The following is a 26,752-nucleotide window of genomic DNA, read 5'->3' on the forward strand; positions in this document are numbered from 1 at the left end:
TTGATTAGATCTGGTTTGATGTGGACTGATAAGGTCCTTAGAGAACAGCAGGTCTATAACAGTGGGTGGCTTTGATTAGATCTGGTTTGATGTGGACTGATGAGGTCCTTAGAGAACAGCAGGTCTATAACAGTAGGTGGTTTTGATTAGAGCTGGTTTGATGTGGACTGATGAGGTCCTTAAAGAACAGCAGGTCTATAACAGTGGGTGGTTTTGATTAGATCTGGTTTGATGTGGACTGATAAGGTCCTTAGAGAACAGCAGGTCTATAACAGTGGGTGGCTTTGATTAGATCTGGTTTGATGTGGACTGATGAGGTCCTTAGAGAACAGCAGGTCTATAACAGTGGGTGGTTTTGATTAGATCTGGTTTGATGTGGACTGATGAGGTCCTTAGAGAACAGCAGGTCTATAACAGTGGGTGGTTTTGATTAGATCTGGTTTGATGTGGACTGATAAGGTCCTTAGAGAACAGCAGGTCTATAACAGTGGGTGGCTTTGATTAGATATGGTTTGATGTGGACTGATGAGGTCCTTAGAGAACAGCAGGTCTATAACAGTGGGTGGTTTTGATTAGAGCTGGTTTGATGTGGACTGATGAGGTCCTTAAAGAACAGCAGGTCTATAACAGTGGGTGGTTTTGATTAGATCTGGTTTGATGTGGACTGATAAGGTCCTTAGAGAACAGCAGGTCTATAACAGTGGGTGGCTTTGATTAGATCTGGTTTGATGTGGACTGATGAGGTCCTTAGAGAACAGCAGGTCTATAACAGTGGGTGGTTTTGATTAGAGCTGGTTTGATGTGGACTGATGCGGTCCTTAAAGAACAGCAGGTCTATAACAGTGGGTGGTTTTGATTAGATCTGGTTTGATGTGGACTGATAAGGTCCTTAGAGAACAGCAGGTCTATAACAGTGGGTGGCTTTGATTAGATCTGGTTTGATGTGGACTGATGAGGTCCTTAGAGAACAGCAGGTCTATAACAGTGGGTGGCTTTGATTAGATCTGGTTTGATGTGGACTGATGAGGTCCTTAGAGAACAGCAGGTCTATAACAGTGTGTGGTTTTGATTAGATCTGGTTTGATGTGGACTGATAAGGTCCTTAGAGAACAGCAGGTCTATAACAGTGGGTGGCTTTGATTAGATCTGGTTTGATGTGGACTGATGAGGTCCTTAGAGAACAGCAGGTCTATAACAGTGGGTGGTTTTGATTAGATCTGGTTTGATGTGGACTGATGAGGTCCTTAGAGAACAGCAGGTCTATAACAGTGGGTGGCTTTGATTAGATCTGGTTTGATGTGGACTGATGAGGTCCTTAGAGAACAGCAGGTCTATAACAGTGTGTGGTTTTGATTAGATCTGGTTTGATGTGGACTGATAAGGTCCTTAGAGAACAGCAGGTCTATAACAGTGGGTGGCTTTGATTAGATCTGGTTTGATGTGGACTGATGAGGTCCTTAGAGAACAGCAGGTCTATAACAGTGAGTGGTTTTGATTAGATCTGGTTTGATGTGGACTGATGAGGTCCTTAGAGAACAGCAGGTCTATAACAGTGGGTGGCTTTGATTAGATCTGGTTTGATGTGGACTGATGAGGTCCTTAGAGAACAGCAGGTCTATAACAGTGGGTGGTTTTGATTAGATCTGGTTTGATGTGGACTGATGAGGTCCTTAGAGAACAGCAGGTCTATAACAGTGGGTGGTTTTGATTAGATCTGGTTTGATGTGGACTGATGAGGTCCTTAGAGAACAGCAGGTCTATAACAGTGTGTGGTTTTGATTAGATCTGGTTTGATGTGGACTGATGAGGTCCTTAGAGAACAGCAGGTCTATAACAGTGTGTGGTTTTAATTAGATCTGGTTTGTTGTGGACAGATGATGTCCTTAGAGAACAGCAGGTCTATAACAGTGGGTGGTTTTGATTAGATCTGGTTTGATGAGGACTGATGAGGTCCTTAGAGAACAGCAGGTCTATAACAGTGTGTGGTTTTGATTAGATCTGGTTTGATGTGGACTGATGAGGTCCTTAGAGAACAGCAGGTCTAACAGTGGGATCTAATACAGTCAATAAAGCCCCTTTAATTAAATAAAATACTAATGCAAACTTCCCGAGAGATCAGATAAGAGCAGATCATCTGAATCTCCAGCTGGATCAGAAGCCATCCCATCCAGTCTCTCAATCCTGTTCATTTGATGAGCGAATTCAAGAGATAAACAACAGAAACAATGAGAGGGAATAGAAGAAGAGAAGAGTCTTACCTTCATAATATAACTTAAAGCCGTGAGCGCTCACAGCGAAGTCACTGGTAAGACGCAGGGAGAAGACGGACCCCGTGCTCGTGACTGGTGGTGGCATTGAGAATCCTGTTAACCTATGGGGAGAGAGGAGACGACAAACCAATCAGAATGATCTGAAAATCATACATTACACCAATCATAATGATCTGGAGATGCTATTAACCAATAGCACACAGACACCAGTCAGAATGACCAATAGGATACTATGAATCAATAACATACACCAATCAGAATGATCTGGAGATCGACCTAAAACACCAGTATTACCCTGACAAGTCTCACCAACCAGTCAGCCCAATGTTGTGTCATTCAGCTAAATCAACTAAGTGGAGTTACATTAAACACTGGAGCCAGCAGCAGAGCACTGAGAGGTGGAGTTACATTAAACACTGGAGCCAGCAGCAGAGCACTGCGAGGTGAATGGATCAAAATGTGGAGGGAGAACATATTGATTCTACGGCCCCATTTCAAAGTAAGGATCATTATAACATTTCAAATGTACATGGCCTCAGGTCTTATTTATGGGCTACACTAGCTATTAACATTTCACTGGCTGGAGTTTGTTTCACTAAAGTGATTTCTCCTCCAAAAAGCCATACTGTGAAGAGAGGTGGGAGAAATATACACATCAATAGAGGCCAGAATTAGACATAAAAAGTACTGAATTTTTAAACACTATGAAAATGACAGAGAATAGATGTGTGCTACAAACCACGTCGGTCGGAGCCATGTTACAGAATTCCTATTGGTTATGCTAATAGACTTGTGAGTGAAATATTTATTAAAGCTTTTGCATAACCGCACCAGGAGATCACATAGTATCCCTGTAGTATGATTAACCTTTCAACTTGTCATCAGCTTCAAAGAACTTGAGAGAGAATACAATAAAGTGTATACCTTCCCTTCTGTATGTCTTTAACAACTCATCTCTCCCCTCCCGGGGTTTCTCTCCACCCTCCATTGGCCCACAATGGGATAACCAAGGACATATTTTCCAATCTACTGCATACAGATGTAGGATCTTAATTTGAGCCAGTTTGCTACAGCAGGAAAATAATCCTGCTGCAAGAGGAAATGTGAATTATTATGTGGATTTTAATTAATGAACATTTTTTGTAGGGGTTGATACATTTTTAGGGCAAATGAAGTCTGACATTTTAAAGTGGAAAATACAAACTTTAGCAGCCTTTTTAAACCTAGACTACACTACAAGTTTGCATTTCCTGCTGTGCAGGAAAACTCTCAGCAACAAACGAGTGATCAAATTAAGATCCTACATCTGTATGAACATACATATTTCAAAGATGCTATTTGCCAATCTCTTTGATCGTCTGATGGCCACAGGGTCATTACAAATACATGTTCCACTTTTGCGTGTACTGGATTTGAGAGTAGAATCTCAATAAGACTACCAAGCAAGAAGCAGAAAGACAATGTATTGTACGTGAGTGAAGTGAAAAGTGTTCCTCTATAATTGGACAAAAACACAAATTACAAGTGAGTTGGATAAAGGTGGATAAAAAAGACCTGGATGTCTAATTTAAATGCAAAATCTTCAAAACCTGTTTGAGTTAAAACACGTAAATTCACAATGGATGAATTACTGTGCATATTACCAGCTACCTTGTCATTATCTTTGTAAAGCAGAGGAAAGGAGAGGAAGTTGTGAGGCTGGGAGGTACAGATTCACTCAGCTACTGTCTTAATGAGGTTTCTGCTGCTCTCGCACAAGCTTCCCAACCTTAGCGAGCTTCCTGCCGCTGCATCACACACACAAACACGCACACACACTCTTACAAGCGCACACGTGCACACACAGGTACGCACACACATGCACACCTGCAAACACTGGCATGCAAACGCATGTGCGCAGGCACGCACGCACAGGCAAAGACACACACACGCAGACACACACACACACAGTCACAGACACAACTTTGCCAGCTAGCAATTACAGCCATGCTGTTCAATGCTGCCATCTTCTTTTTCCTCCCTCTTCCTCCCTTTTTTCCTCCTCTGCTCCTCCTCATCTCCTCACACTTCCTTTTTTCCCCTTCACTCCATTCCCATGGTCCTCCTCAGAAATATCTCATTTACATAAGTATTCACACCCCTGAGTCAATACATGTTAGATTCACCTTTGGCAGCAATTACAGCTGTGAGTCTTTCTGGGTCAGTCTCTAAGAGCTTTGCACACCTGGATTGTACAATATTTGCACATTATTCTTTTTAAAATTCTTCATGCTCTGTCAAGTTGGTTGTTAATCATTGCTAGACAGTCATTTTCAAGTCTTGCCATAGATTTTCAAGCCAATTTAGGTCGTCTTGGTAAGCATCTCCAGTGTATATTTGGCCTTCTGTTTTAGGTTATTGTCCTGCTGAAAGGTGAATTTGTCTCCCAGTGTCTGTTGGAAAGCAGACTGAACCAGGTTTTTCTCTATGATTTTGCCTGTGCTTAGCTCTATTTCATTAATTTTTATCCTGAAAAACTACCTAGTCTTTGCCAATGACAAGCATATCCATAACATGATGCAGCCACCACCATGCTTGAAAATATGAAGAGTGGTACTCAGTGATGTGATGTGTTGGATTTGCCCCAAACATAACGCTTTGTATTCAGTAAATTTTTTGCAGTTTTACTTTAGTGTCTTATTTGGAATGTTTGTATTTTCACTCTGTCAATTAGGTTAGTATTGTGGATGTTGTGGATGTTAATGTTGTTGATCCATCCTCAGTTTTCTCTTATCACAGCCGTTACACTCTGTAACAATTGGCCTCATGGTGAAATCCCTGAGCAGTTTCCTTCCTCTCCGGCAACTGAGTTAGGAAGGACGCCTTTATCTTTGTAGTGACTGGGTGTATTGATACACCATCCAAAGTGTAATTAATAACTTCACCATGCCCAAAGGAATATTCAATGTCAGTTTTCTTTGTTTGTTTTTTTTATCTACAAATATGTGCTCTTCTTTGCGAGGCATTGGAAAACCTCCCTGGTCTTTGTGGTTGAATCTGTGTTTGAAATTCACTGCTAGACTGAGGGACCTTACAGATAATTGTATGTGTGGGGTACAGGGATGAGGTAGTCATTCAACAATCATGTTACACTATTATTGCACACAGAGTCCATGCAACTTATTATATGACTTGTTAAGCAAGTTTTTACTCTTGAACTTATTTAGTATTCAAACAGGTTTCATTCCAGCTTTTCATATTTTATTCATATGTTTACAAAAACACACAGAAAAACAACTAATTCCACTTTGACATTATGGGGTACTGTGTGTAGGCCAGTGACACAAAATCTAAATGTAATCCATTTTAAATTCAGGCTGTAACACAACAAAATGTGGACAAGGTCAAGGTGTAAATACTTTCTGAAAGCACTGTATATCATATGATGTAGTTAGATGGTGTCTTAAAGACCTATCCAGGCGCTGTGAGATCCGGCATGTGTCTGAAATGTAGTCAGCCTGGAACACATCCTTTTACTAGGTTCACCTCTTCAATATGGACATTTACAACCTACAGCATTTAACACCCATTACAACAAGTCAAATTCACCTCGGCCAAGCTGACATAGGTCAGTGACCATTATGCCAATTACATACAATTACAATAACTACAAGAAACAAGCTTTCTGTATTATGTGGACCAAAGCAGAGTCCTTAGCAGGACTAATCATTGTTGTTTTGGGTTATGCAGTATAGTTTATTGGTACACTGAGTTGGTACTGTAACGATCCCTGCAGTCTGAGTCGGTTTCTGTCTGGGTATTAGTTTTTCTGCTCGGGATCTCCAGTTTCCCGAGGGTTCTGGAACGCTCCCTGCCTGGTTGCCGGGCAACGTTGCAGGCGGGGAGCTCTCTTGATTTCCGCACCTGCATCCCATCAGCAATCTGCACACCTGGTCCTGATCATCACCCTTCTTAGGCTCTGTCCTAACATCCATTCCCCTGCCGGATCGTTAGCCATGAACAGTATGTTTGTCCGTGTATCAGCCTTGGAACTTCTAGCGTTAGTTTTGTTGTTTTGCACCTTTTTGACTTGCTGTATACTTACCTCCGTTTTGTTCTATCTGCAGTCACTCACCCGGAACCTTCACCCAACCTCTGCCTGATGGTCGGCGGCTGCCGAGCCATTACTGGACCTACCACTGCACCCTCAACAACCCATCCACGCCACCCGCTCTGTTCCCTGGATTATTCAGCCTCACTCGTGGATCTATTAAATAAACACTCACCTTTGTTTCAATTTACCTTGTCCTGGTCTGCTTCTGGGTTCTGGCTTAGTAAACCGTGACAGAACGATCCGGCCAGTAATGAACCCAGCGGACCTGGACTCTGTTCGCCATGCCATTACCCATCAGGAAAAGATGTTGGGCCATCATAGCACGGAGCTACAGGAGATCGCGTTGGCAGTTCGGAACCTTTCTACCGGTCTGACGGAGGTCCAGAACCAGCGCAAGTTTCCGGTGGAGGATCCACTACCGGTTTCACCCATCTCGCCTGCCGCTTCTGGAGCTGTGTCCTTCCGTGAGCCCAAGGTTCCGACGCGGATAAATATGAGGGGGAGCTGGGAAGATGCCGTTCTTTCCTTATGCAGTGTGGGTTAGTGTTCGATCTACAGCCCTACTCTTATGCCACAGACAAGGCTAGGATAGCCTTTGTGATTGAGTTGCTGCGTGGTCGAGCGCTGGAGTGGGCTTCAGCCGTTTGGGGAACGACAAGACCCCTGCATGGCTTCATACCAGGGGTTCACGGCCGAGATGAGGAAGCTCTTCGACCATTCCGTCCGAGGGAGGGACGCAGCTAGGCGCCTGTTTTCGCTTCACCAAGGAACTCGCAGCGTGGCCGACTTCGTGATCGAGTTCAAGACGTTGGCTGTGGAGAGTGGGTGGAATGAGGAGTCTCTGCAAGCGGCCTTTTACCAGGGTCTGTCGGAGCAGCTCAAGGATGAGTTGATCTCCTATCCGGAGCCTAGTGACCTGGACAGCTTGGTAGCCTTGTCTATTCGGGTGGATAATCGAGTCTGAGAGCGAAGGAGGGAGAAGCAATGGGTTCCGTCCAATCGATCAGCTTCTCAGGTTCCAGTCGGGTCGGGGATTGGACCAGAATACGTCGATCATCGTCCACCACACAGGATTAGTGGAGAGGTCCTGTCTCCCGATTCTGAACCAATGCAAGTAGGGCGGCACGGGTTAACCAAGGAGGAACGCCAACTCAGACGTAGGACTAACTGTTGCCTCTACTGTGGTGGTTCGGGACATTACCTCGCCACCTGTTCCCGGCGGTCGTCAAACTGCGCGGCTCGCTAAAGTTGGGAGGACTTTTAGCGAGCCAGTTTCGACCTCTCAATACCTCTGTCAGACCCCGTTTCCCGGCTACCCTTATGAACAGGAATCAGAGCTTAGCGATTAACGCTTTATCGATTCAGGTGCCGATGGAAGCTTTCTTGATGCCGAGTTGGTGGAACAGCTGGGGCTTTCCAAGGAGCAATTGCCGGAAGCCATTGAAGCGACCACTCTGAACGGCAGTAGTCTGGCACGTATCACGATGAGGACTGAACCGGTTAAGATGCTGTTGTCGGGGAATCATTCGGAGATGATTTCATTCTTCATTCTGCCGTCTTCCCATGTTCCTCTGGTCCTTGGATACCCCTGGCTGAAGGAACACAATCCCACGTTCGATTGGGTGACGGGCAAGGTAACGAGTTGGAGCCTTGATTGTCATGCTAACTGTCTCAAGACTGCCTGTCCCCATTCGGTTCCCAGTCAGGTGATTGAGGCTAAACCCCAGATTTGTCCCTGGTTCCCGAGACATATCACGATTTGGGGGAAGTGTTCAGTAAGCAGAAGGCTCTGTCACTCCCTCCCCACCGACCATATGATTGTGCCATCAACCTGTTCCCTGGAGCTGTCTACCCCAAGGGAAGGTTATACAGTATCTCCCGACCTGAACGTGAGGCTTTGGAGACCTACATCAAGGAGTCCCTAGCTGCTGGTCTCGTTCGTCCCTCGTCATCACCCCTGGGGGGCAGGATTCTTCTTTGTGGGTAAGAAGGATGGCTCTCTTCGACCGTGTATTGATTATCGGGGGTTGAATGACATCACGGTCAAGAACAAGTATCCCCTGCCCTTGATGAGTTCTGCCTTCGACTCCTTACAGGGTGCTACGGTGTTCACCGAAGCTAGACCCTACGCAATGCGTATCACATGGTCCGGATCAGAGAGGGGGACGAGTGGTTGACGGGTTTCAATACACCGATGGGTCACTTCGAGTATCAGGTGATGCCGTTTGGACTGACCAATGCTCCAGCGGTATTCCAGAGTATGGTGAACGACGTCCTGAGAGATATGATCGGTCTCTTTGTGTTTGTTTACCTGGATGACATTCTGATCTTCTCGAAGGAACCTTCCGACCACGTCCAGCATGTCCGGCAGGTTCTGCAGCGATTGTTGGAGAATCGCCTGTTCGTGAAGGCCGAGAAGTGCGAGTTTCACGCCCACACGACATCCTTTCTCGGGTACATCATCTCCAGGGGAGAGATTAGGATGGACCAGGAGAAGGTTAGAGCGGTTCTGGAATGGGCCCAGCCCGGTACGAGATTGCAGCTCCAGAGATTTTTGGGGTTTGCGAATTTCTACCGCAGATTCATCCGGGGATTACAGCCGTGTGGCCGCTCCGTTAACTGCCTTGACTTCCAGTATCAGGACCTTCAAGTGGAATCCGGAGGCGGATCGAGCGTTTCTGGATTTGAAGAGGCGATTCACCAACGCACCGATTCTCTCTCAGCCGGACACGGCCCGTCAGTTCGTCGTTGAAGTGGACGCGTCTGATGTGGGAGTTGGCGCCATCCTGTCGCAGCGATGCTCCACGGACAGTAAACTCCATCCCTGCGCCTACTACTCGTCGCCTTTCGCCTGCGGAGAGGAATTACGATGTGGGTAACCGGGAGCTTCTCGCGGTGAAACTTGCCTTGGAGGAGTGGCGCCACTGGTTGGAGGGGGCGGAGCAACCGTTTATTGTCTGGACTGACCACAAGAATCTTGCTTACGTGCAATCGGCTAGACGTCTCAACTCCCCGCCAGGCCAGGTGGGCGTTGTTTTTCGGACGATTCAATTTTTTCCCTGACGCTCCGACCTGGATCTAAGAACGGCAAGGCGGACGCCTTGTCCCGGATGTTCTCCAAGACGGAGGAGAGTGGGTCCAAGACCGAGACAATTCTCCCCCCGGAACTGCGTCGTGGGAGCTGTTAGGTGGAAGATTGAGAGGAGGTGATGGCGGCCCTTCGGACGCAGCCCGGTCCCGGTAACGGTCCACCCGGGTCGGTTGTTTGTGCCTGAGTCGGTTCGTCCTGCTGTCCTCAAATGGTCCCACGCCAGCAAGATGGCTTGTCACCCTGGCGTGGCTCGGACGATGGCGTTTCTTCGCAGACGTTTTTGGTGGCCTGCCATGGCCGAGATACTCGGGGTTATGTTGCTGCCTGTCCAGTTTGTGCGCAGAATAAGAGTACCAATCGGCCCAGCTCTGGACTACTTCACTCCCTTCCTATTCCCCGCGACCATGGTCGCATCTGGCCCTGGACTTTGTCACTGGGTTGCCCGTTTCTGAGGGAAACACGGTCGTTCTGACTATCGTGGACAGATTCAGCAAGTTCGCCCACTTTGTGCCTATTGCCAAGCTTCCCTCTGCCTCGGAGACGTCCGAGATCCTGGTTAGGGAGGTTTTCAGGGTCCACGGTTTGCCCAGTGATATCGTTTCCGACCGTGGCCCTCAGTTTACCTCTGCTGTCTGGAAGTCCTTCTGTTTGGCCATTGGAGCTACAGTCAGCCTCACATCTGGTTTTCACCCCCAATCTAATGGTCAGGCGGAGAGAGCCAACCAGAAGATGGAATCCACGCTACGCTGCCTTGTCTCCTCCAACCCCACCTCCTGGGTCTCTCAGTTGCCTTGGGTTGAGTATGCCCACAATACTCTCCCCTACATCTGCCACTGGGATGTCTCCCTTCCAGTGCCTGTATGGCTACCAACCTCCCTTGTTCCCTTCTCAGGAGAAGGAGCTCTCAGTGCCCTCTGTTCAGGCCCATATTCGTCGTTGCCACCGGACCTGGCATCGGGCCAGAAAGGCACTCTTAGAGTTTCGGACCGGTATCAGCTCCAGGCGAATCGTCGCCGGATCCCCGCTCCCACCTATACCATCGGAGATAGGGTCTGGTTGGCCACACGGGATCTTCCCTTTACGGACTGAGTCTAGGAAGTTGTTACCGAAGTTCATTGGTCCGTTTGTGGTGGAGAAGGTGATCAATCCGGTGGCAGTTCGACTCAAACTACCGAGGACGCTCAGAGTCCATCCCACCTTTCATGTCTCCTGCCTCAAGCCTGTTCTCCTCAGTCCTCTGTTGCCTCCTCCGCCTCCTCCTCCTCCTCCTCGGATGATCGGAGGTGGTCCTGCCTACACGGTGCGACGCATCATGGATTCCAGAATGGCGGGGCCGGGGTTTCCAGTATCTCGTGGACTGGGAGGGGTATGGTCCTGAGGAGAGGAGTTGGATTCCGCGCGACAGATCCTAGATGCTGACCTCATTCGTGACTTCTACCGCCTCCATCCTGGCGCTCCGGGAGTCCGCCCGGTGGCGTCTGGCCGGAGGGGGGTACTGTAACGATCCCTGCAGTCTGAGTCGGTTTCTGTCTGGGTATTAGTTTTTCTGCTCGGGATCTCCAGTTTCCCGAGGGTTCTGGAACGCTCCCTGCCTGGTTGCCGGGCAACGTTGCTAGGCGGGAGCTCTCTTGATTTCCGCACCTGCATCCCATCAGCAATCTGCACACCTGGTCCTGATCATCACCCTTCTTAGGCTCTGTCCTAACATCCATTCCCTGCCGGATCGTTAGCCATGAACAGTATGTTTGTCCGTGTATCAGCCTTGGAACTTCTAGCGTTAGTTTTGTTGTTTTGCACCTTTTTGACTTGCTGTATACTTACCTCCGTTTTGTTCTATCTGCAGTCACTCACCCGGAACCTTCACCCAACCTCTGCCTGATGGTCGGCGGCTGCCGAGCCATTACTGGACCTACCACTGCACCCTCAACAACCCATCCACGCCACCCGCTCTGTTCCCTGGATTATTCAGCCTCACTCGTGGATCTATTAAATAAACACTCACCTTTGTTTCAATTTACCTTGTCCTGGTCTGCTTCTGGGTTCTGGCTTAGTAAACCGTGACAGGTACACTGAGTTCCAGCGACGGTTTGTGGATTACATCTGCTTGGGAGGACACACACACAGCTTCCTTCAATGAGAGTCTGCATTGGTATCCCCTTGGGGTCATGGAGGCCTTTCTTAACTGCTGTGCAAGTTGGAACGAATACATCACCCCTCTGTGCCTTCAGCGCCCAACAGCCAGAACCATACTGTTCATATTGCTCTACAAGTCCATGCGGTCTCTTCCTAGTGGAACTAGGTTCAAATTGGTTAGACAGGGGGCCTTGGCAGGGTACATGAGGCCTCCTCTCACCCCGTCTTAACCCCAGTTACCCATAAGCTCAAGCTGCACGCTTTTATATTTAAAAGCCACCTTGCTGACACATCATAGTAACACCTTTCTCAAGATTTAAAACTAAAGGTTATATGTTTAAAAGGAGCAGAAGCAAGGACATCGCAGTCCCCTTTTGATTGTTGAACCACCTTTGACCATACATCTTCAAGGGGAGAAGCTGCAAAGGGAGAAAGCAGTTTTGGTTCCTATTTTGGGGGGTTTCCAAAAGTAGGCTTCAGAATATTCAGATTATATTTAACAAGATCTCCTTTTAACACAATGAGAACGCTTTGATCCCTCATTCTGTGAACATGAAACGTTAAAACACAAAAGAACCATTACACTCATACTTCTAATGCTGTATTATTCACCATTTGCATACCCCTCCCTTTAATCTGGTAATTACATTCGACAAATGCGCTCACTCACTCACTGATTCATACCCCCGTATATTTTTGCAGAATCACATTAGCAGAAAAGAAGACTGTTCTCAGGGCAGGCCTGGTTGCAGCTAGATATTTACATTTACATTTACGTCATCTAGCAGACGCTCTTATCCAGAGCGACTTACAAATAGGTGCATTCACCTTATAGCCAGTGGGATAACCACTTTACAATGTTAGTTTTTTTTGGGGGGGGTAGAAGGATTACTTTATCCTATCCCAGGTATTCCTTAAAGAGGTGGGGTTTCAAATGTCTCCGGAAGGTGGTGTGTGACTCCGCTGTCCTGGCATCGTGAGGGAGCTTGTTCCACCATTGGGGTGCCAGAGCAGCGAACAGTTTTGACTGGGCTGATATGTTTGAGTCACGTCGGGGACAATTTTAGCATTTTAGCTAAACCTAAACCTTACCCTTTTCCTAAATTTAACCTAATTCTTCTGACCTGCTACGAAAAGTCACTTCTGCTAGTCCATACCTGCCCTTAATTAAAAGTAGCTTTCTCACGCAAACTGTGGAGGAGTGACAAATAAAAACACTCCATGTCACACCAACAGTGTTTGGCATGCTGGCTGCTACTACTCGCCATTGAAGGTCTGCTCACCATACCATTTTGCGAGGAATGCTCACATTCTCCTCAACACTCTGGATAGAGAAACAGAGAGTGGTAGGGCTGTCACTAGTGCTTAAGGTTTCCAAAGGGAAGCGAGACTGGGAGATCAGCGAGAGTGTTCAGATCACCACTCTTCTCTGCAGGCATCTTATTCAGGCTGATTGTCAGAGACAGAACCCTAAGCCGGCTGCAGACCGGCTGAAATTACATTACCCACTGAATGAGTAGAGATTAATCTTTTTAAAAGTGCTTTCCCCTTTTTCTAGCAATACATCAGAGTGCAACGTGTAGTCATAACACTTGATTTTCCCCAATAAAGGCCCCAACGCTTTCTGAGATAATGTGATTCAGGAAGGCAGGAGTCTGTTCTCTCAGCTCCTCCGTTCTTTGGTAGTAAACACACAGCGATGCATCTGGAGATACTGTACAACTCAATGATGTGGGTTTCTGACAGATCGCTTTAATAAAAGATCCAAAAGTGGGTTCCTGAGCTGAGTTGTTTATAGGCGATTATCAGGTGGAATGGAGAGAGCGCGCAATGACAGATACCATGGTCTTGTTCGGTATCATAATGCCTATCGCCTAGGCCTAATACTCTGGACCTGCCAATTTCCCCTCCACATGTTTCACAGCTAGGCTGTGTCCATCACATTAACAACAGAGCAGAAGTCCACGCTAATGAGACAAAAAGCATCCCTTAATAGCCGCCTATTGATTCAACATTATTACGCGGGGGAAACACTCTTGCTTCCATTCCACTGAGGCAAAACAAAGTGCGTTGACTATCTACCGGCCCAAAACTGTTGCTTTGAGACCAATTTGTTTTGTGAGAATGACAACTGGCCTCACAGCTCTGAAACATACATCATTAGTAAATTGGCCCCTAAAGGTCGCTAAAAGAAAGAGGAGGCCAATAGCTCCACAGGAAAGGAATGAACCTACATTGTAGCGAGTAAAGTAAACATCTCTATTAGGCGTACCACACTCTATGATATAGTGACATCAAAAATATATATATTTAATGACCAAACATGTTCATGCATCAGTTTGTCATTATATAAAATGAACAGCAAATAAAGTTACAATTCTAAACTATTACCTCTAATTCCATTCTATGAATTTAGGGCTCTATTCAATCTGTATCGCTTAATTTCCGATTCAGCTGATATAGGCAGTGTTTACTGTGAATTCAGTCTCTGCTAAAGTGGGAACATTGCCCATAAATTTAAATCACGCTGAAAAGCTGAACTTCCGCGATGCGGATTGAATTGAGCCCCTAGTCTTTCAGTCCTCCTTTTATGTTCATTTTTATTTAAAACAAATTGTTCTAAAGGCACCCGCAGAGGGGAACATCCCCAAGGGAGAATCTGCCATGATTTATTTTTGTCTATGGACAGACTATAAATTGTATATTCCCACTGTTGTTTATTATCTACAAAATAATTGAACATAAATGGAAAAGAGGGCAAATATCCCCCGGCACCTTTCTGTTTTAATATTCCGAAATATTAGCAAGGTTTGTGTTTGTGTTTGTGTGTGCATATGCATGTTCTTCTCTCGGTTGGTTTTGATTTGGAGGCACTAGTCACCTCCGAAACAGTTCTAATAACTTGAATCTACTACTACTGCATGACAGTTGCAATAATAAACTGTCTTCTTTGTCTTTGGGTTAGCGCTCAAGACGCAAAACCACTGTCCTTAATGCTTGATGATATCTTGGGGTTGTTTGTTTCTGTGGAATTATTGTCGCTAGAAAGTGATTTTCTCTCAAGGAAACACAACCTTATCTCCAACAGTCAAACCAGCAAACCTATACTTGAGACTGCAAACTCAATATACACACTGCAAATTCACCAATAAGTTTGGCCTCTAGCAGTGGCTTTCACTTCAATTTCAAAATAAATACAAACGTAATGGCTTATGTTTTGCCTCTTAGTCCTTGAGAGTAGGAAAGGAGGGAGAGAGAGAGAGAGAGAGAGAGAGAGAGAGAGAGAGAGAGAGAGAGAGAGAGAGAGAGAGAGAGAGAGAGAGAGAGAGAGAGAGAGAGAGAGAGAGAGAGAGAGAGAGAGAGAGAGAGAGAGAGAGAGAGAGAGAGAGAGAGAGAGAGAGAGAGAGAGAGAGAGAGAGAGAGAGAGAGAGAGAGAGAGAGAGAGAGAGAGAGAGAGAGAGAGAGAGAGAGAGAGAGAGAGAGAGAGAGAGCACAAGCAAGCGAAAGAGGACAGGCAAATATATTTTGTCTATGACAACCCACTGGGGTGGACCATAACCATACATCTCCCTCTTCTTCTAATGTTGCTGCAAACATGTCATCATGTGAAACATTACTTTTAAATATGAATACCCACCACCTGTCTGTCTTGCTGAGTGTCTCGGTAAATGAAAACAGATGATATCTTCGGTGCCCCCAAAAGATGCAATCCCTCTCATGGGCGAAACTGTGCCATAAATCTTATAGTCTGCGTAGGTGGCTCCTTCTGTTGGCAGTCATTCAAGCACAGCACTCACTTTGTTTCAAATACTGAGCTTTGAAACAGCTCAACCAGAGCTATTTTCACCACTTCATTTAGATGTGCTTTGACGTCTTTGAAATTATTGTGACAGAAAGGGAATGACTCAAGAGAATTAAGCAGAAGTTATAATGCATGGTTGAGCAATCCATAAATTGTAGCATGCAGATAACAAACAGTAGGACCTAATATGCACAATGCACTCACACAAATAAAAAAAAACTTTGTGCAAGTAGCTTGGTCATATCGAGTAATCAAAAACTGAAGGAATATTCAAGAGGCATAAACACACTTACTCTGAGGCCTCTAGGGATTGTTTTCCAAGCACTGGAACCTAGGGACCTGTTCATGCAAGTAGTGTAGAAGTACTAACAGCATATATGGAGGTAGAATCTTCTCTAGAGCAAAACAGTACATCTGAGCAATTGACAAATCATCCCCAGGCAGCCAGCGGCTCAAAGCAGGTATAGATAGGGAAGGAGAGAGAGAGAGGCTAGAAAGGCTTATTGGCTGAAGAAAGCTCCGGTGCATTTGTGAATTTCACTTACTGCTCTCATTCATCATTTCCATAGAAAATGTCAGCTTTTGAGAAGAATTATCAAAATGAAGCAGGTTTCTTGGAGGACTGCCAACATCCCAAGGTGGAGTAAAAAAATATGATTTATCATCAATAAAGAGCAGAGGAGCAAAACAGTATTCCTTCCTTTTCAAGTTCCCACCCTCGCAACCAATCAACAACCTTAAAATTCAAGAAATGACTTCACAGAAATATGTTATGTGGAGATACGTGTACAACACATAAATACCCAACTGTGAGTCGCTTCAACGGAAACCACAAGCAAGAGCTCTGGACAAAAGTAGTGAACTTCATAGGAAACAGGGTGCCATTTCAGAACGTAACCCATGTCTATCCAGTTATGTGTGGAAGTAGTGGGACAGTCTTCAGACAGTTGTGATGATGATGATGAAGGTGTCTGTCCATCTGTCAGTCTACAGACCTCAAGCTGCTTTCTAACATACTTAATTAAAATGTTTGGGGAAGGAAAACTATTTAACTCATATTGTAATTAATTATAGGTCATATTTCATAGACATCTGGAAGCACTAGACAGTTACTTTAACCCTTTATTTCAGGATATCCTCACCTTAGACCCTTAGCCCATGTGACTAGCATTGATTCTGAAGTACCAACCTACACATCCCCTTGCATAGATGGAGAGACTCAGCTTTCAGTTTCACATCATAATGACCCCTCCCAGCACAGACAGATAGGCAGAATCAGATTGCCCAGAGCTGTGTCCCAAATAGCACACTATTCCCTATATAGTGCACTACTTCTGACCAGGGCCCTATATTAGGAATAGGGTGCAAGCGTGGCACACTGCATTGTTCTGTTAGTGTTGTGTTAGAAACTGAACTAAGCTAGTAATCAAAGATAGAATTATAGTAATTAAATAATTATTTGGACAATGGCAGAAAACAACCCTGAAGATGGTTCACTCTAACCCATGATTATTAATTTTTCAATAATTAGAAAATCTAATCATTAGTAACATTTGAAGAAACATTTAATCAGTACCAAATTTGCAATCATTAAAATTAAATATTTCCAAGCTTCATGAATACGTAGGGTATTATTAGCAAGGGGCATCGCAACAATGTGCAAATTATTTATACAGTATTCCACTACTTGATGAAAGAGTTTTCTTATTATATGTTGTAAAGGCACTTAGCTAGGGAAAATGTTACCAGTATCCCAATGGCAAAGGGAAAATTACTATTATTGGGTAGCACGTTTCGTCACAATATTGTTTTTAACGTTCATTTTAGGACTGATCACCGACTGAGCATTCTACTCAATGCATCCTCATTGGGCGTTGATAAAGATTTGGTATAAAGTGAATTAATGTGGCTTGACATTTCTAAAGAAGGCAAATAATTAGTAGGAAAACCTTTTGTTATAATTTTGATGTCGCCAGATTAACTTTAGATGCCATATAATGTTAGCTAGTGTAGTATCTGAACATTCCAGAATTTGGCTCTGCTTTGCGGAGACATCTGGAAAGCATTACTATAGGGGCCCCCTAAAACAGAGGATAGTCTGTTATGTGAAGGCCAGGGATTGGTCTGTAGAGAACCACCCATATTATGTTACATATTATAAATACCATGGTTGGAACAAAGGAGGGGGAGAAATAACATATTAGAGATTGGGTCAGTTGTTCTCCAGATGTCTGCAGGAGTCTGTAAATTGATACTGTTATCTTTGATGTAATAAACCATTATAATCAAGGACAGTATCAGCGGATTTCTTGTCTTCACAGCATATCAGCATCGTTGTCTCGGACACTACACTAGCTAGCTAAGATTGAGGGGAGGCCACCGGATATTAGCTAGCTAACATTAGCATTGCTAGCTATTTTTGACAAACTTTGCTAGCTGATGACAACATTGCATCCGTTTAAGTACATTTGAGAACATGATGATGATGGCAACATTGTTTCATACTAAATACTTTAAATACTTTAGCAATGTCATCGTATTTCCAGGACACTATAGTATAATTTAGACTAAACAGTTGTTAGCCTCCAGAATGATTGAGCTTATCACGGCTTTTGGTTCCCAAACGGCAGAGGGAGGCTTAAGAATGCGAAGGTGCTACATACAAATAATATTCCACAGCCCAGTGAGAGATATAGTGTACATACAGTATCGTACCGTTTCTTGTAGAGGCACTTAGGTAAGACAAACTTTCCCATCAAGCAACATGTTGGTATACAGTATCCTAATGGCCTCTGCAGAGAGAGCCACAGCCCGGTGAGGACGAATGACTGGTGACTCAATTAATAATTTGAAGAGTTCCTGGGCTCTCAGTTACACAGTCACAGTGCTGCAGCCTCACTACTGAAGCCTCCCTCTCTCCACCATGCTGGCTCCAGCATGCCCCAGCTGATAATAACGCAGCTCAATAACCCAGAGTAGAAACCCCTTCTGTTCTGTCCTATCTGCCCAGCCAGACGCACTATTATACACAGCGACTTACAGCCTTACCAAAACCAACATTCTAGCAGGGCCATACTTTCTCTCAGCAGGGACAAGCAGTGTCTCAGTTTCCCCCGTTTGCAATCTGCTGCATCAAAGGACAGTTTCCAGTCTCCACTCAAGCAGTCTCATAGCTATTTATAAGGAGCCTTCTGTTCACCAAAAACGACACGGGTGCACTTCTGTTGCTAATAAGGGGTCTGGTTTCTTGAAGTTAGACACAGCGAGTGAAGCTACACATTGTTGACAGCACGGGGGGTAGGAGAGACAGAATGGCAGTTAAACTGCTGACGTGGAGAGGTTCCTTGATTGTACAGATATACTGTAGAGGTTAATGTGAGGTTGCAGATTTTTTTGAGATGCTACATATGCACCATGTAAACAGTATAACAGTATGACACGTACGCACTATTTAAATACACTACATTACCAAAAGTATGTGGACAACTGCTCGTCGAACATCTCAATCCAAAATCATGGGCATTAGTATGGAGTTGGTCCACCCATTGCTGCTATAAGAGCCTCCAGTCTTCTGGGAAGGCTTTCCACTAGATGTTGGAACATTGCTGCGGGGACTTGCTTCCATTCAGCCACAAGAGCATTAGTGAGGTCGGCACTGATGTTGGGCAATTAGGCCCGGCTAGCAGTCGTCGTTCCAATTCATCCCAAAGGTGTTTGATGGGGTTGAGGTCAAGGCTCTGTGCAGTCCAGTCAAGTTCTTCCGCACCGATCTCGACAAACCATTTCTGTATGGACCTCGCTTTGTGGACGGGGGCATTGTCATGCTGAAACAGAAAAGGGCCTTCCCCAAACTGTTCCCACAAAGAATCGTCCAGAATTTCATAGTATGCTGTAGCGTTAAGATTTCCCTTCACTGGAACTTAGGGGCCTAGCCCAAACCATGAAAAACAGCCACAGACCATTTGTCCTCCTTCACCAAACTTTACAGTTGGCACTATGCATTCGGGCAGGTAGCGTTCTCCTAGCACGCAGATTTGTCCGTCGGACTGCCAGATGGTGAAGCGTGATTCATCACTCCAGAGAACGCGTTTCCACTGCTACAGAGTCCAATGGCGGCAAGCTTTACACAACTCCAGCCAACGCTTGGCATTGCGCATGGTAATCTTAGGCTTGTGTGCGGCTGCTCGGCCATGGAAACCCATTTCATGAAGCGCCCGACGAACTGTTCTTGTGCTGATGTTGCTTCCAGAGGAAGTTTGGAACTCGATGGTGAGTGTTGCAACCGAGGACAGATAATTTTTACGTGCTACGCGTTTCAGCACTCGGCGGTCCCGTTCTGTGAACTTGTGTGACCTACCACTTTGCAGCTGAGCCGTTGTTGCTCCTAGACGTTTCTACAACAGAATAACTGTACTTATAGTTGACCGGGGCAGCTCTAGCAGGGCAGACATTTGACGAACTGACTTGTTTGATAGGTGGTATCCTATGACGGTGCCACGTTGAAAGTCACTGAGCTCTTCAGTAAGGCCATTCTACTGCAAATGTTTGTCTATGGAGACTGCATGGCTGTGAGCTCGATTTTAATTACCTGTCAGCAACGGGTGTGGCTGAAATAGTCAAATCCACTAATTTGAAGGGGTGTGCACATCATTTTGAATATATAGTGTAGCTATTGCCAGAACTGACTTCAACCCCTGTTGATTCTTTAGAGGTTCCACGCTCTTGGTTCGACACTCTACCTTGCACCTTAGAGACTGCTGCCCTATGGTCATAGAGTCATTGAACACTGATAACTTGAATAATGTTTACATACTGTTTCACCCACATTATATGTACAGTGGGGAAAAAAAAGTATTTAGTCAGCCACTAATTGTGCAAGTTCTCCCACTTAAAAAGATGAGAGAGGCCTGTAATTTTCATCATAGGTAAACGTCAACTATGACAGACAAATAGAGAACAAATTTTTCCAGAAAATCACATTGTAGGATTTTTTATGAATTTATTTGCTAATTATGGTGGAAAATAAGTATTTGGTCACCTACAAACAAGCAAGATTTCTGGCTCTCACAAACCTGTAACTTCTTCTTTAAGAGGCTCCTCTGTCCTCCACTCGTTACCTGTATTAATGGCACCTGTTTGAACTTGTTGTCAGTATAAAAGACACCTGTCCACAACCTCAAACAGTCACACTCCAAACTCCACTATGGCCAAGACCAAAGAGCTGTCAAAGGACACCAGAAACAAAATTGTAGACCTGCACCAGGCTGGGAAGACTGAATCTGCAATAGGTAAGCAGCTTGGTTTGAAGAAATCAACTGTGGGAGCAATTATTAGGAAATGGAAGACATACAAGACCACTGATAATCTCCCTCGATCTGGGGCTCCACGCAAGATCTCACCCCGTGGGGTCAAAATGATCACAAGAACGGTGACCAAAAATCCCAGAACCACACGGGGGACCCTAGTGAATGACCTGCAGAGAGCTGGGACCAAAGTAACAAAGCCTACCATCAGTAACACACTACGCCGCCAGCGACTCAAATCCTGCAGTGCCAGACGTGTCCCCCTGCTTAAGCCAGTACATGTCCAGGCCCGTCTGAAGTTTGCTAGAGTGCATTTGGATGATCCAGAAGAGGATTGGGAGAATGTCATATGGTCAGATGAAACCAAAATAGAACTTTTTGGTAAAAACTCAACTCGTCGTGTTTGGAGGACAAAGAATGCTGAGTTGCATCCAAAGAACACCATACCTACTGTGAAGCATGGGGGTGGAAACATCATGCTTTGGGGCTGTTTTTCTGCAAAGGGACCAGGACGACTGATCCGTGTAAAGTAAAGAATGAATGGGGCCATGTATCGTGAGTGAAAACCTCCTTCCATCTGCAAGGGCATTGAAGATGAAACGTGGCTGGGTCTTTCAGCATGACAATGATCCCAAAAGGAGTGGCTTCGTAAGAAACATTTCAAGGTCCTGGAGTGGCCTAGCCAGTCTCCAGATCTCAACCCCATAGAAAATCTTTGGAGGGAGTTGAAAGTCCGTGTTGCCCAGCGACAGCCCCAAAACATCACTGCTCTAGAGGAGATCTGCATGGAGGAATGGGCCAAAATACTAGCAACAGTGTGTGAAAACCTTGTGAAGACTTACAGAAAACGTTTGACCTGTGTCATTGCCAACAAAGGGTATATAACAATGTATTGAGAAACTTTTGTTATTGACCAAATACTTATTTTCCACCATAATTTGCAAATAAATTCATAAAAAATCCTACAATGTGATTTTCTGGATTTTTTTTCTCATTTTGTCTGTCATAGTTGTACCTATGATGAAAATTACAGGCCTCTCTCATCTTTTTAAGTGGGAGAACTTGCACAATTGGTGGCTGACTAAATACTTTTTTCCCCCACTGTATATACTGTATTCTAGTCAAGGCTCATCCTATATGACTACTGATGTACACACCTTTTCTATACTGTCCATACTGTCTATACACACCATATACAGTTGAAGTCGGAAGTTTACATACACTTAGGTTGGAGTCATTAAAACTTGTTTTTCAACCACTCCACATATTTCTTGTTAACAAACTATAGTTTTGGCAAGTCGGTTAGGACATCTACTTTGTGCATGACACAAGTAATTTTTCCAACAATTGTTTACAGACAGGTTATTTCATTTATAATTCACTGTATCACAATTCCAGTGGGTCAGAAGTTTACTTACACTAAGTTGACTGTGCCTTTAAACAGCAAGGAAAATTCCAGAAAATGATGTCATGGCTTTAGAAGCTTCTGATAGGCTAATTTACATCATTTGAGTCAATTGGAGGTGTACCTGTTGATGTATTTCAAGGCCTATCTTCAAACTCAGTGCCTCTTTGTTTGACATCATGGGAAAATCAAAAGAAATCAGCCAAGACCTCAGGAAAAAAATTGTAGACCTCCACAAGTCTGGTTCATCCTTGGGAGCAATTTCCAAATGCCTGAAGGTACCACGTTCATCTGTACAAACAATAGTAAACAAGTATAAACACCATGGGACCACGAAGCCGTCATACCGCTCAGGAAGGAGAAGCGTTCTGTCTCCTAGAGATGAACGTACTTTGGTGCGAAAAGTGCAAATCAATCCCAGAACAACAGCAAAGGACCCTGTGAAGATGCTGGAGGAAACAAGTACAAAAGTATCTATATCCACAGTAAAACAAGTCCTATATCTACATATCCTGAAAGGCCGCTCAGCAAGGAAGAAGCCACTGCTCCAAAACCACCATAAAAAAGCCAGACTACGGTTTGCAACTGCACATGGGGACAAAGATTGTACTTTTTGGAGATATGTCCTCTGGTCTGATGAAACAAAAATAGAACTGTTTGGCCATAATGACCATCGTTATGTTTGGAGGATAAAGGGGGGTGCTTGCAAGCAGAAGAACACCATCCCAACCGTGAAGCACGGGGGTGGCAGCATCATGCTGTTGGGGTGCTTTGCTGCAGGAGGGACTGGTGCACTTCACAAAATAGATGGCAAAATAAATTATGTGGATATATTGAAGCAACATCTCAAGACATCAGTCAGGAAGTTAAAGCTTGGTCGCAAATGGGTCTTCCAAATGGAGAATGACCCCAAGCATACTTCCAAAGTTGTGGCAAAATGGCTTAAGGACAACAAAGTCAAAGTATTGGAGTGGCCATAACAAAGCCCTGACCTCAATCATATAGAGCATTTGTGGGCAGAACTGAAAAAGCGTTTCTGAGCAAGGAGTCCTACAAACCTGATTCAGTTAAACAATTTAAAGTCAATGCTACCAAATACTAATTGAGTGTATGTAAACTTCTGACCCACTGGGAATGTGATGAAATAAATAAAAGCTGAAATAAATCATTCTCTCTACTATTATTCTGACATTTCACATTCTTAAAATAAAGTGGTGATCCTAACTGACCTAAAACAGGGAATTATTACTAGGATTAAATATCAGGAATTGTGAAAAACTGAGTTTGAATGTATTTGGCTAAGGTGTATGTAAACTTCCGACTTCAACTGTATACACTATCGTTCAAAAGTTTGGGGTCACTTAGAAATGTCATTGTTTTCGAAAGAAAAGCAATTTTTTTGTCCATTAAAATAAAATAAATAAATAAATTGATCAGAAATACATTGTAGACATTGTTAATGTTGTAAATGGCTATTGTAGCTGGAAACGGCTGATTTTTTATGGAATATCTACATTTGCGTACAGAGGCCCATTATCAGCAACCATCAGTCCTGTGTTCCAGTGGCATGTTGTGTAAAACTGGCCTTCTTGAGACTAGTTGAGTATCTGGAGCATCAGCAATTGTGGGTTCGATTACAGGCTCAAAATGGCCTGAAACAAAGACTTTTCTTCTGAAACTCGTCAGTCTATTTTTGTTCTGAGAAATTAAGCCTATTCCAGGCGAGAAATTGCCAAGAAACTGAAGATCTCGTACAACGATGTGTAGTACTCCCTTCACAGAACTGTCTCTAACCAGAATAGAAAGAGGAGTGGGAGGCCCCGGTGCACAACTGAGCAAGAGGACAAATACATTAGAGTGTCTAGTTTGAGAAACAGACGCCTCACAGGTCCTCAACTGGCAGCTTCATTAAATAATACCCGCAAAACACCAGTCTCAACGTCAACAGTGAAGAGGCAACTCCGGAATGCTGACCTTCTAGGCAGAGTTGCAAAGAAAAAGCCATATCTCAGACTGGCCAATAAAAATAAAATATTAAGATGGGCAGCATTCTTTCAAAAACATGGACATTTACATTTTACCAGACGCTCTTATCCAGAGCGACTTACAGGAGCAATTAGGGTTAAGTGCCTTGCTCAAGGGCACATCGACAGATTTTTCACCTAGTCGGCTCGGGGATTAGAACCTGCGACCTTTCGGTTACTGGCACAACGCTCTTAACCACTAAGCTACCTGCCGCCCATTTCTAAGTAACCCCTTTTGAACGGTAGTGTGTATATATATATATATATATATATATACAGTACCAGTCAAAAGTTTGGACTCACCTACTCATTCAAGGGTTATTCTTTTGGGGTATATTGTGTAGATTGATGAGGAAATAATGTAATTTAATCCATTTCAGAATAAGGCTGTAACGTAACAAAATTTGGAAAAAGTCAACGGGTCGGAATACTGTATATACACTGTATATTTATATTCTGATATTGCTAATTTTGATATTCTTAATTTCTTGTATTTTTTGGGGGGCATTATGTGTGTATTGTTCTTGTATTGCTAGATATTACTGCACTGTTGGAGCTAGAAACATAAGCATTTCGCTGCACCTGCAATAACATCTGCAAATCTGTGTACACGACCAATAAACTTTTATTTGATTTGATTGGCCCTTTTTCCCCCCAAAGCTATTTTAAAGTTCAAGTCTGACAGTTACAGTACCTGCATGCGAAGTTAAAATATACCTCCCCCTACCCACCAACACAGGATGACCGATCGAATCGGAGGTAATCAAGCGAGACAGTTTCGATAACAAAGCGGACTGGGTAACTGGCAAGTGGCGGGGTGCGGCGCGGCTGGGAACTTTGTGAGCGATAGATCCGGTCTGGGTGCCAGCAGGGGTGGTGGGGTGGTTGGGAGCTCAGCCTGGAGTAACTGCAGGGGGACAGGGCAGAACGGGGCCAATGCCTGTGTGTTTGCTCACAGGGTATCACAGAGACTACCAAACATTGAAGCCATTTACAGCTGATCTGGCAGTCCCCTCATGACCCCCATTCACACAGCCATGGGAAAACACAAAGCGTTGCTCTCGCTCTGTACTGATTGGATGTTATCGGTTTGGTGGGACAATTGGTTTTTAGCTTCCATTCATGGCAAGGCAGTTTCAGGTTATTTGCTCTATCTGTGCCTCAGTGAGGTGGTGAAAATGAGATAGAGACATTCAAGTTTTCCACTCAAAAACTACTGGGAGGAAATTTCACTTAGCAATCGGTGTGATATTCCTACTATGACAAAGAATTTTAAAATGCAAAAATGTTCTTGAGTGGTGATTGATATGAACTTCAGTAACGCTAGCCTACATTCCACCTGGTATGTCCATTTTATGGTTTTAGTAAGGACTTATCACGCAGAAAAACACATAGACTCACACACAGACACACTCTACTGTGAGGCTTGCACATGATGTAAGCGATGGAGATGGATGTAGACAGACAGCAGTAGCTCGTCCTAGGGGGACCTGGGGTCAGGGCCAGAGCGACGGGAGAATGCTGGGCCCTCAGCCCCTCAGTCCTGGTGGTGACATGTCATTCATTAAATATGTCCTAACCACCACGACACAGTACACACGCGCGGGCGCACACACACACAAACACACACACCCACACACCCAGCCTAAACAGCCCAGGCCCAGCCATCCCTCACTGCTCCCCCCTCAGGCTACAATATAGCTAGAGAATCAGGCTTCCCTTCCTTTCGCTTCCCTTCCCTTCCCTACCTCCATCATCCTCTACCAACACTATTTCAATAATGTATGTCAGGCCAGGCAGCGAAGCCTGCTTGTAAATCAATCACATTACAGCATCAAGCACCACTTTGATGAGCGCCCTACACAGGCAGCCCAATTCTGATCTTTTTTCCACTGATTTGTCTTTTGAACAATCACATCAGATCTTTCCACATCAGATCTTTTTCAGAGCAGATCTGATTTGTCAAAAGAACAATTAGTGAAAAAAAGATCAGAATTGGGATGCCTGTGTAAACGCAGCCATAGTGTACTACTTTACAAACCCATGAAGTAGCGTGAAAAGTATCCAGGTGCAGACTTCAATCCTGTCTTAGATAATGCTTTGGAACTTTTGAAAGTGCAAATGAGTCGATCATCATCACCATTTCAAACACAAAAGTTGCATCCCAAATTACACCCTATTCCTTATAAGCATAGGGCTCTGGTCGAAAACCATGTGTTTGATGAGTTTGATACCATTCCATTGATTCCATTCCAACCATTACTATGAGCCCGTCCTACCCAATTAAGGTGCCACCAACTTCCTGAGGCTACCATACGTCAATGCCAGATTGGGTTGATATCATTGCTTAGCTACATTTATTTTTTGACATTTTAGTCATTTAGCAGACGCTCTTATCCAGAGCGACTTACAATTAGTGAGTGCATACATTTTTCATACTGGCCCCCCGTGTTGAACCAAAGACCATGGTAATTAACAACTCATCCAGATCAGTGGCTATTAGCTACTACTTCCTCTTAATTCCTGGAGGAACATAGGGTCAGCGTCCCAAATGGCAACCTATTCCCTAGACAGTGCACTACTTTTCACTAGAGCCCTATAAGCCCTGGTCAAAATTAGAGCACTATATAG

General features: G+C 44.5%; 1 protein-coding gene across 1 annotated transcript in view; it reads right to left on the reverse strand.

Annotated features, from left to right (window-relative positions):
* The window catches only part of LOC121571845 (CUB and sushi domain-containing protein 3-like), a 558,910-nt gene that overhangs the window by 487,283 nt on the left and 44,875 nt on the right, over nt 1-26,752 (reverse strand). The window contains exon 3 of the mRNA XM_041883584.2: nt 2,259-2,371. Coding sequence (XP_041739518.2) covers nt 2,259-2,371 — 113 coding nt within the window. The remainder of the gene's footprint in view (nt 1-2,258; nt 2,372-26,752) is intronic.

Source organism: Coregonus clupeaformis, chromosome 8 (assembly GCF_020615455.1).
Source record: "Coregonus clupeaformis isolate EN_2021a chromosome 8, ASM2061545v1, whole genome shotgun sequence".
NCBI classification, from domain to species: Eukaryota; Metazoa; Chordata; class Actinopteri; order Salmoniformes; family Salmonidae; genus Coregonus; species Coregonus clupeaformis.